The 12360-nt window shown below is 26.8% G+C and overlaps 2 protein-coding genes across 4 annotated transcripts in view; both read right to left on the reverse strand.

The window, feature by feature from the left end:
• LOC114932829 (ribosomal protein S6 kinase alpha-5) overlaps positions 1-12360 on the reverse strand; it is a 48724-nt gene that overhangs the window by 30264 nt on the left and 6100 nt on the right. The window lies entirely within an intron of this gene.
• LOC114932830 (uncharacterized) overlaps positions 1-12360 on the reverse strand; it is a 22332-nt gene continuing 9972 nt past the window's right edge. For all 3 annotated transcript variants that reach the window (XM_029305234.2, XM_085485104.1, XM_085485105.1), the window contains 2 exons: positions 4237-4868; positions 1-194 (listed from right to left, as the gene is read on the reverse strand). In XM_029305234.2, the coding sequence (XP_029161067.2) occupies positions 160-194; positions 4237-4744 (543 nt within the window). In that variant the 5' untranslated portion in view covers positions 4745-4868 and the 3' untranslated portion in view covers positions 1-159. The remainder of the gene's footprint in view (positions 195-4236; positions 4869-12360) is intronic.

The raw sequence follows: 12360 nt of genomic DNA on the forward strand, positions 1-12360 counted from the left end.
ATTCTTAATTGCTAGACTTTGCCTTAGACTGCTGGAAAAGTCTCTTTTGTGACTCGGTACAAATCTTCGAAATTGTGTACGATGTGTACTATGTGTATGTCATGACTGATGACATGACTGGTGAGTCACAAAAAATAGATCATTAGATAGATATGCCCTCTAGTTCCATGGATGATCTGGTCCGTCAATATTCTCTGTAAATCAAAAAAAGTGTGGCTATTATTAAAAACAAATCACTTATGGATGCAACTTTTACATCTTTCATGCTGCTGACTTTTCTTATCTGAGAATTCGATACAAGTTATATCGCAATCGAAAATACCAACAATAACTACGTATTGTTTGTCCACACAATCGTAAAATAATAAATTGTTACATTTGCGAAGAAAATTTGTGCCGAATAAGGCTTTTATTGTAAATTGCAATAATTTTGTCGTAATGGACATTAAATTGTAGTAATATTCACGAAATTTATTATATAAAATGTTGGAAATCGCATATAACATATATTGAAAAATTCCTAATATTAATGATAGAAAATTCTTGAGGATTTAAAATATTGAATATTTATATAATATAATATAATATAATATAAAGACACATGCACAAGATTTTCTCTGATGTGTTCAGGCAATAATTAGAGTATTTTCGTTGGTCAAGCAAATAATGTAGTTTTGCAAGCGATAAAACACAAGATTCATAAACATTACACAATTGAAAACATCGAGCGTGCGTATACTGTAAGAAATATGTAATATGTTACACAAAAATATGTAAAATTACATAAATAATAATTGATTTTTGATGATAAAAATAAAAAAGGAACAATGTAAAAGAGAGGGATAATATTTAAGATGCACGAAGCTTCTCAAAATTATCATCGTTTCTCGTAAAAAGATATGCAATATATTATATAAAAACATGCATATATAATTACAAATAATAAATGTAAAGTTACAAGATAAATAATGAAAATATATACAATGTTTCATTATTTATGTATATTGTAATTTTAAATATTACTTTTGTAATATAAATTCTTTAAATTTTAAATTCGGACTTTAACGCTCAATTCGCCAAAATTTTTTGACTTTTAGATTGAAAATTAATCAGCTACGTCATTAATAATATTCATAGCGCGAAAAATATATATATAAGTATAAAAATAATGAAAATAAATAGATATATTAAAATGAATATTAGTTGTTTCATTTCGAAATAAGTAGCACCTTGTCTGTGTATTGTTTATAAAATAAGAGCATGCAAAGCTATATACAAATATGCCGACATGCAGACACCCTTAGCATCTTTGTCCGTTTATTAAAACTTGTTTATACGGCTATTTAATCACGTGCGAATATATCGTTCGTTGCAACCGCGTGCTCAATCTCGAATCATTTCATATACTGCATTTTTCATGTCCAAGACCTCTTTTTATGAACAAGCATACACGTGCCACGCAGATATGTAAATCAATGCCGCGCTTCTAACTCGCGGAATTTTATAAAAGTTGTTTTTAAACCGGCTACAGAGATATTCCACCAATATTTTTAACCAAATAAATCGGAATCTATTTTTAATTGCTCAATCTTAACATTAAACGTACAAAAACTCGCGAATATATTAAAAAATGTTATTAAATTAAGAAAAATAATAAATAAATTTAAAAAATTAATAAGAAATTAAAAATAAAAATTAATGTAAAATTAATAATAAATTATAAATAATAATTAAAAATAAAGCGATAAAAATTAAATAAATTCTTTTATCGCTTGGTAAAAATCCTTGATTTCTATTTTTATTTTCATCGAATTGTAAGTCAAAGATGTGTGTTTGAGCATTTGAGCAATTATCACGTTATTTGGAAAATTCGACACAAATGAAATTGTTTCATTCCGACGTGTTTGGGCAACAGATTCTGTATCTAGACTGTTTCTCTTCAATTTCAGGTGTTTGTATTAAATACAAACGTGCTTCTGATATACAAAAATAATGCAGAATTTTTTTACGCAAACATATTTAAAATACTTCATAATTTCGTAATTCGACGAATGCTTCGAAAAATCATTTTATTTTTATTTTCAATATAAATTGTACTATATTTTCTAAAATTTCGTTCTATATAAATATCCCTGTTTTGCATAAATAGAGAATACGGAAGATATTCCTTCCAATTAGCAATTGTAATTGCAATTTCTTATTTATGCAGGATTTTTCCAAATTACTGAATATTCTTTTTAATGAAAAAATTCTCTAGTTAATTTGGGCAAATTTTTGTTTAACAAAAATGTAAAGGTATATCTATATTTTTCGAGTTGAGATTCAAAAAGGGCTTTTTATTAACTAAACTTTATAAAGTTAAAAAATAACAAAATTATATTTTTCAATCAATTTCGGAAATTTAATTCAATAAGATTTTCATTTGACGTTTAGTTCCAAAGATACTTATATGATGATAAAATGTGAAAATTTGTAGAAACTGATCTTTTTCGAATTTTCGCTGACAAATCGACTTTAAAGCCAGAGAGAATCTGCTATTAAAAAGGCATATTCAATAATTTATAATATATATATATATATATATATATATAAAATAAAAATATTATCCATAATATTTTGTACATTATTGCAGCATATAGAAGAGAATAATTTTTCAAAGAGTTTATAGCGTGCGAATAAAATGTTTTATTACTGCGAAATTGCATCGTGCTGCTTTTCAGAAACATGCTTCTCTTGATTGAAGAATTAACCGAAGAATAACATAGATAGTTTCGAAAGTGAGCAAAACCTGCGCGTTTCAACCGTGTCCCGTTGTATATAATACCAATAAGAGAAAGTGATTAAGATCCTCCCTTTCGCTATAAAAAACACGTGACCGTCCGAAATAGAATTATCATATTTTAGGTAATAACAGATTTATTAGAAAATACCAGGGTTGAGTAAGTTAATGATTTTTTTAAACTAAGTTAAGTTAAAGTTAGTTGCTTACAAAATTATAAAAGTTTTATGAACAAAAAATTAACTCACAATCAGTTAAATTAGAATTTTGTTTGCTAATTCTTTTAATATATATAATAACAAAAAACAAAGAAATTTTGATTTTCATATAAAAAAATATATTTTTTGGTAATTACAACTGATGACAAATGAACATAAAAATTAATAATACTTTAATTTAAAAATAGTACATTTATAATTTATACAAAAAAACAATATTATTATATTTTAATATAATATAATCGAAGAAACTCATTATTAATTCTTTCAAATAAGTATAGAAATAAATAAGAAATATATGTCGGCTCTCAATATTATTAATAATAAAAACACATGAATTTTTAAATCGGCCAATAGAGCCCAAGCGCAAAAAATTAATTCCTCGAAACTGTATCTCTTGGTTTGAGATTACTAAGTTCCATATATAAATTAATCCCGAACTTGCATATAAAGAATAATAGGCGAGAAAAATATAGGTCCGAAAAGTCGCTGAAGCGGGAATCGAACGCGCGTCTTTCACTTTCCGGGCGACTGCTCTTACCAATAGAAATAAAGCGTAAAAAAATGGACAAACTAAAAAATAAAAAATTAATAAAATAAAATAAAACAAAATAATTAAAAATTTTGTTATATGGCAAAGATATTATTTTATTAAAATTCTTCTGTTAAAATAATGTCTATGAAGATTTTAGCATGGATTTTTTGACGATACGATGACATTAATTCTTGAAAACAAAGAGCATTTTTTTCTGCATAAAAATATAATACATGGATTTCAAATCTTGCATTTCTCACGATATTATCCTTCGTATTCCTTTATATTATATAATTTATTATATTTATAGATTTATTTAAAGATTTATTCATTCTAAAGGTATATTATTTAAAAAATATATATTTTAATAATCCATTAAATTATTATGTATATAAGACATGATAATTTTCCGTTCATTAAACATAATTATTATGCGATAATGAGAATTTTTGTCAGATCAATTGTCGTTCGTTTTACAAATATCTAACTACAGTACGTTTTAAAAATATCTAACTATAGTACGTTTTAAAAATATCTAACTACAGTACTACAGATCGATCTATCAATATTTTCATATAAAATTTATGACGGAGAGGAAGGATTCAAGAAATTGATAGAAATCATACCAACAATCCAAAGTCTACGCTACAAGATTTATCAAAAATTGTCGAGCCGAATAAAAAAATTTAATGAAAATGACTTACTTGGCTCGTCAAGATTTCCGCTTGTTTCGACCTCGACATTCTGCATAACGTCCAGATCGTCCAAGAATATTATTGAACTCTCAGGTATAGAGGGTTCTATTACGAGAGGTTTCTCTTGCTGTTCCTCTTCACAATCCGATGAGGCGGTTAAAGTTGAAGAAGAATTTAATTCCTCTTCTATATCCATATCGCTCATTACATCCTCCTCGACATTCTGCTTGTCCAAATTGCCCAACGAACTTGCTGAACTGGAAGTTATAGAGGGTTCTATTACGAGAGGTTCCTCTTGCTGTTCCTTTTCACAATCCGAATAGGCGGTTAAAGTTAGAGAAGAATTTAATTCCTCTTCTATATCCAGATCGCTCGTTACATCCTCTTCCTCAGAGTTATACACCATAGATATATCTATATCTTCTAATATATTATAATACGGCTCAGATGGGTTTGCCGCGTCCACAATCCTTGGTTTTTTAGGAGGGTTGTTTTCCCTGCCAGGATTATTCATCATGTCGCGTTGTAATATTGTCGCGCAAATCTGGGATTTCCGGGCACTCTCAAGAAATATATGGGGTGGTTGAGTAGCCGTCGATTAAATCCGTCGATGATTTTCACATGAAGCACGTGCCAGTCCACTTTGAATATGATATGCAAAGAAAACTTTCTGTTAATTCGTAACTCTGGTCACTCGTTACTATCTTCACTGTTCACTGAAGACATGTATATCTGAGAACAATCGCAGACCACAGAAGAAATGATACTCCGAGACCTGAGATACTCGCCCTTTGCCTGTTTAAGAATTAGTGAAAACTGTTGCGTCGAACCTATGTCCCGAAAGAAGACATCTCCCACTATAGTCCTTCGCTATTGTCATCCCCGCTATACTAAACTAACAACTGATGCGAAAAACTTGCACCTATCCACGACGGCGCATCGCCTAAGCTCCTCCTTACAAAATTCGGATTCGGCAGTTTGTAGAGAAAAGAATTTTTTTCCCCGAGTCTAGCGAAAAATCATGCATAGCGATTATAGCTCCGCAGAGTCGGCCGTAACAGCATATTTCGCCTGCCTTTTCGATTTAATTAATTGAAACAAATCATTCTAATAATATATAAAAATTCGTAATTTATTTATTTATTTCATTCGTTTATTTATTTATTTCAGAATAAAAGAATTTTTCGTGAAAATAATCTTTGCTAAATTATTTTTAGACGACAAATCATTTTCAGGGGGACAAGAAAAGTTGATTTTTTACATTTAAAACTAAAACCTTCAAAAATTTAATTGCAAAAGTAGTATTTTCCATAAGAGATTTGTGAAAAAGATAGAAAAAAATATGCAATTTCGGATTTTTTTCCTGTCCCTAAAAATTATTAGTCGCCCAAAAAATAATTTAATAAAGATTATTTTCATAGAATTTCAAAGAATGCTTTTATTCTATCATTTTATATCATAATGGTTCTTGAGTTTTGATGTAGGTATATCTCTGTCTTTGACGATATTCAATTATAAAATATATTTTTAGTTTCATAATTTTTGAAGGCAGAAACACATAGCGATACTTCCCAAAACGTGAATATTTATCTATTTTTCCGTGAAAAAATATTGATTTGCGAACGTATAGGTATAGTTTACGACATGTAAATGCTGTCTATTCCAACGATTACGTAAAAACAAAAATAAATCTTTGTTTCCAAAACATTAGGATTACTATAATATTTGTGATCATTGAAACTTGCGAAGTCAATTTTTTACCGAGTTTCACATTTCATGCTGCGACTTCCTTTCAATCAACTAATCAAAACTGACTAATCATCGGATCATAAAATACGAGTGAGAAATAGAAAAATATGAGTAATTTAATGCAAAAACACAAACAAATGTTTAACAATATAAATTTGTAAAGTGGAAACAAAAGTGTCCATTTCATAAATAAATAAATAAATAAATATATATATATATATATATATATATATATATATATATATTATATGTTGTGCTTACTACATACTTTTAAAATTAGCTAGATAAAAATGAGATAAAAATATGTAAATTCATCTTAAGATAAAAATAATTTTGTTTTAAATACATCTAGATAAAAGATAAAATTATAAGGCGATTCATCAAGATAATTTTCTAGACTGCTTGTGTAAACACAGTTATCAGAAAAATGTAAATTATAAAAGAAATATAAAAATATATGTATTCATATTTTTCATTAATAATACATATTTTTATTATCTATATATAAATAAGATGCCGCCAAAGTTTTATCTAGATGATCGTCTATATAATTTTATTTAGATAACGGCAAACACTGTGTCTATAGTAGAAAACAAATTCCTGACGAAGACATATTTTAGTTTAAAAAAAAAAAACGTGATTAATGATTGCAGAAACATAAATTTTGCAAATTATTCGACAATTGACTGCGAGACATAAGACTCTAATTTACGTTACGGATTTACAAGTCGATCATGTGCTTCGTTCAGTGCTCAAATGCACGGGAGTAAAGTTCAGAAAACCATCGTCATGCTCAAATGCTTTCCCCTTGACCTCTTGTAAATATTTCATGGGATTGATATTCAACGATATAGAATCTCCCCTTTGTATACTTGTGCCAATGATTTCAAAACCTTCCGTGATACTTTTTAGATTCGTATTAAGCGTATGATGCTTCATTATTAAATAATATCATTTTGCTACACTGTAAAAAAAATTGTCAACTTAGCTAAACCTTTCAACTAAATATTATTTTGTTAATTAAACATATAAAAACATTTAAATTAAATCTAAGAAAACGTATATTTGACTTAAATACTAATATATGTTCAATTAATAAAATAGTGATTTAGTTGAAAGATTTAGTCAAGTTAACACATTTTTTACAGTGCAAACATCGACAAGATTTAAAAAAAAATAAGCCAAAAATATTAAGTAAAATTTTTCTTATACAAGATTTTGTCTTTAAGAAAAATAACTTGTTTTATTAAAAAAAAACAGCGATATTAAAATATATATTTTTTACATATCTTTTATATATTACACTTTGTAGTAACCTAAGTTATTTTAAATCGCTTTATTACATTAATGGAAAAATAATGCACTTTTTTAATTAGAGCATTATCTCACGCTATGAGCGATAAATTTAGTTTTACTTTATGACATTAAATCATTTTTACAATGTTTTCAACTAGCGAGTTTATGCTAATAGCTTTAAAACTTTGATGCTTTACCTGATGACAGTACTCGATTTCAATATCGATATCTTCGAGAATATTTACTTCCTTTTCATCCTCCGAACTCCACTCCATTTCTGTATCAATATCTTCTTAGATATTGTAAAATGTTCTGTAGGATTTGCTGCATCAACAATCATTTCATCGTTGATTCATGAAATGATTGTTGATGCCGCAAACCCAACAGAACCACATTGTAATATTGTTGTCCGCGCTGCTGAAGCTGCAGCCGACACTCGCGAGGGCCTTCCCGTATTGCTGCTGGTATTTCTTGGCGTCAGCCTCTTTCATATTATTCTCGCAATTGTTATTTGCGTAAGACTAGATTTCGTGCATCTCGACGTCATTCTCGCTGTGCATCTCGTAATGATACCCTCCCGTCAAGTGAAGAATCTCCTGAGAAGCTATGCATGTACAGAAAAACCGGACGTCGAAGATTGTGCGAGAAATTCACCTATATTTCTTGAAGAATTTTGGTCTAATTCGCGATTGTCATTCGAAAATATTAAGTAAAATTTTTCTCATACAAGATTTTGTCTTTACGAAAAATAACTTATTTTAATAAAAAAAAAAAAAAAAAAAAAAAAAAAACAGCGATATTAAAATATATATTTTTTACATATCTTTTATATATTACACTTTGTAGTAACCTGAGTTATTTTAAATCGCTTTATTACATTAATGGAAAAATAATGCACTTTTTTAATTAGAGCATTATCTCACGCTATGAGCGATAAATTTAGTTTTACTTTATGACATTAAATCATTTTTACAATGTTTTCAACTAGCGAGTTTATGGAAATAGCTTTGAAACTTTGATTCGCGCTTTCTTCCGTTTTCCGCTTAATTTAATAAAGTAGATCTTTATTAAATTACATTTTTAAAAAGTGAAAAAAATGTTACTCCTGGATAATCCACAAAAAATTCGTAATCGATTTTAAAGAGTGTCATTTAAAATAACGAAGAGAAAGAGAAAGATATTGTTTAAAAATTGCAATTTTTACTTACGAGAAAAGGGATGTGGAGAAAAGTCTTTCAATTAAACCCTAAATATTTTTCAAATAATAAAATTCTTGCTTCATTAATAGATTTATAAAAAATAATAAATTTATTAAAATCAAAATAAAAACATTCAAAGAAATTCATCGAATTTTATCATAGCATAATTAAAATTTAAATTTTTCGAAATGTTCATTTTCTATCCTTTATTATTTTTCATTTGTCAAATAAAAATATTAGCAATAACGTAAGAAATAAATAACATTCTTGCAGTTTCAATCCATATAGAGTAAAAAAATTTATGTCGAGTTTTGCTATTCTTTAGCGAATAACGGTTCTTCCTTTAAAACAGATATAGCAGTTAAATTTTTTTGAAAAGTACATAAATTTTCCTGTCACCTATTGTGTTTTTCAATTTTTATATGCGTGTGGAGTGTCATAAAACCATTACCGTAAACTAAAGAAACGCGTGTCGAATTTATCTATTCTTTTGCCACAAATAATCTTATTTTGAAACCAAATTAGAAGATATATTCTGTAAAAATATATATATATATAAGTTTTATTACAAAAAATGTTCCTACTGTTTATTGCGTCAAGTTCGCACGATGAATTTCGAAAAAATACTAACCATAAGTTAGCACCAAAAGATGATGTTCACTAAGGACAGCTTTTTTACACGGATCATCAGACACTTGAAAAGGACCCGTACCTAAGGGTCGAAACGTAGTGTTTCAAATTAAATTGTACTGGCCAGTTAGGTCAAAATTTCAATAAATACGTATAAATTAGCATGGTAAAAACTCTCTGAAAAAATGTTTCTATAGAACTATAAAGAACTGCCGTTAAAATTGCGGGAAATCTAATACGCGACATATTTTCATCAAATGTCATGTTGGCCGTAATTGTCAAAAATTATAATTTAATACAAATTACATATTTTTAATAATTTTCAATATAAATTATATATTTAAATAATAATAAATGGTCGGAACTCTTTGAAAAAATGTTTTTAAGTTATAGAATTCTTATAAAACTAGAAAAACACCGTCAAAATTGCGGGAAATTATCAGCACGACACATTTTCATCAAATGTCGTGCTGAACGTGAGTATTAATTATTAAAAATTATTAATTTATGAAATATCGAATTGAAATTGTATTAAGAATAACGTAAGAAATATAGAACATTCTTGCAGCTTCAATCCATATAAAGTAATTCATATAAAGTAAAAAATTTATGTCGAGTTTTTCTATTCTTTAGAGAATGACGATTCTTCCTTTAAAACAGATATAGCAGTTAAATTTTTTTTGAAAAATACATGAATTTTCCTACAATCTATTGTGTTTTTCAATTTTTATATGTGCCTTAAAACCATTTGTCAAAAATTATAATATTCAACGCATTTTAGAGTGTCGTGCTAAAATTCGCAAAGGTAGCACATTCTTTCAATTTCGATTTTTCAATACAAAGAATGCGGAATTCTTTTTAATTTTTATCAGGAACTGTATTGTTTTAAAATTCGTAGGACGTCGGGACAACTTTATACAGACACCCATCTACTGCATGTGGTTTTCAATTTTTAAATCGTATGAAATGTCAAAAAGCATGAAGCAAGATGTCTAGTAAAATTTGAAAATAAAATTTAACAACATTTCAAGGAAATTTGCACAATTTTCCAATAGTATGATAAATATGTACAAAGAACCGACAATTTTATTTTTTTTTATCAAATCGATATAAATTGCACGTTAATGAAAATTAATAAATACATTATAAATATTCGATATAATATCTTTTTATAAGTATTATATTATATTTGAACTTTGAAAGTCTACACAGAGAAAATTTTTTGTTAGAATTTACCTTAAAAATCATGATAATCGTGGAATAATATATTTGTAGCATTTTATAAGAGTTTCTCTGATTAATATCTACCGTAATAATATATTAAAATTTTTTATTGTGATAAATATTTAATCAGAGAAACTCTTATAAAATTTCATCTCACAACTTCCATGATTTTCAGGGTAAACTCTAAGAAAAAAATTCTCTTCGTGTATAAACAACTTATGCGCAACACATTTTGGATTCCGTAAATACAAAATATATTGTATTATTTATTAAGTACGATTAAATATTTCTTACTCGAATAGTCTCTGCTGACTCTTTTAGCTGAATATTTAGAAGCAACGAAAAAAAATAAGATCTAAAAATTAAAATGCATTTCCAGGTTCTCTCTTCTCTACTATGTGTTTTTCCGATCCTGCTCCATTCTTTTACATTATATAGCCTAGGTATTTCATCACCTTTACCTCTTCTATATCTTCTTCTCCCCACTTCCATATTCTTTTTCTTTTTCCACTTCTTCCTTTCTCAAAGACCATGGATTTTCGAAAAAGGATTAAAGATCAATTATTTTATCAATAGAAAATAGAAAATCGTTGGTTTTTGTATTTTTGTATTATAATATTTTAAAAGACTTGTTTTATTTAAAGTTTTCTTTAGATTTAGAATAAAAGATACTGTATTAATAGAGCTAATGTATTATATTGGATTATATCATATATATTATATTAATTGTATTAATTCGTAATGTTAGATTTAAGATTTTAGATTTTAGATTGTAGATTGTAGTTTTTAATGTTTTAAAATGTTTAAATGTCTAATGTTAATTTCGACTTAAAAAAAAGTTTGTAATCCGGAAGCCATCCTAAGCCTGAGAGCAAGAATTATAAATAAATAGAATATATAATAAATTAAATAAATAAATAAATAAATAAAATAATATAATTATAAATGAAAGAAAATATAATTCTGCTATTATTTTGTTAACAAATGTAAGTTTCGTGTCTTACTGCTTGATTTATTATTTTATTAAGCATTTCGAAGACCAAAGTTTTCATTTTCAAAGAAAATATATAGAAAAAATTTCTATTATGGATTCACAATGAAGGCAGAATCATCTCTTATTGTTAGCATTCTATTTTCAACATTTCGATACAATCAATAAAATAATTTTCTCTTTCTCCAAAGATTCCTAAATTTTTTAATACGTTTAAAAACATATGTTAATTAACTACAAAGAATGGAAATCCGAAAAAAAATATATTAATACTAATTATAAGTTTTGTGTTCTAGCTACACAAAAAATTTATTATAATTTTTCTATTTCATTTTCGGAGAAAATTCTAAAATTTTTAAAATAAATAATCAGAACTTTAGTCGTCATTTATCAAAATTCGGAAAATAGAGTGATGTAAATTTCACAGAGACGACTGTTCTTCATCAAAGAACATCAGAAAAAGCAACGCAAACATTTTTAATATCCGGTATTGACAAACGCAGCATATCGGTGGCTCTGGTAGTTTCTCTTCAATAAGAATATCTTATTTAAATATATGCGAGTTTACACGCAATAAAGAATGAATGAGTAAGCATAATAGATATTTTTCCGGCTGGAAAGTCGAAACGTTGAGAAAAAATTGTTGGATTTTATTGTAGCATAATCCAAATTAAATTATGCCAATAATATTCTTTTTCCATTTTTCATTATATAGCTATTTGCTATTTGTCAAATACACAGTAAGAAAATTTGTATTTTCTTGTTAAAAACGGTCCCTTTTAAATTTTTTTCTTAAATATTTAACACATTCATGTGTTAATTGAACTTAAATGTTAAATTATTGAAACAACTAAAAAAAGATGTAAAAATAACACATCTATTTTTAATTTTACATAATAAATATGTTCTGTTTTATTAGTGACAAGATTTATCTGTTAAAATTTACAGAAAAAAGGATGATAAAATCTAAAATCAATATATTTTAAATTAATTTCTACATTAATGTTGTTAAATTTATATAAAATTTATTTTAAATTACTTAAA

The sequence above is a fragment of the Nylanderia fulva genome, unplaced genomic scaffold (assembly GCF_048542155.1).
Source record: "Nylanderia fulva isolate GAGA-0341 unplaced genomic scaffold, ASM4854215v1 Scaffold34, whole genome shotgun sequence".
In the NCBI taxonomy this organism is placed as follows: domain Eukaryota; kingdom Metazoa; phylum Arthropoda; class Insecta; order Hymenoptera; family Formicidae; genus Nylanderia; species Nylanderia fulva.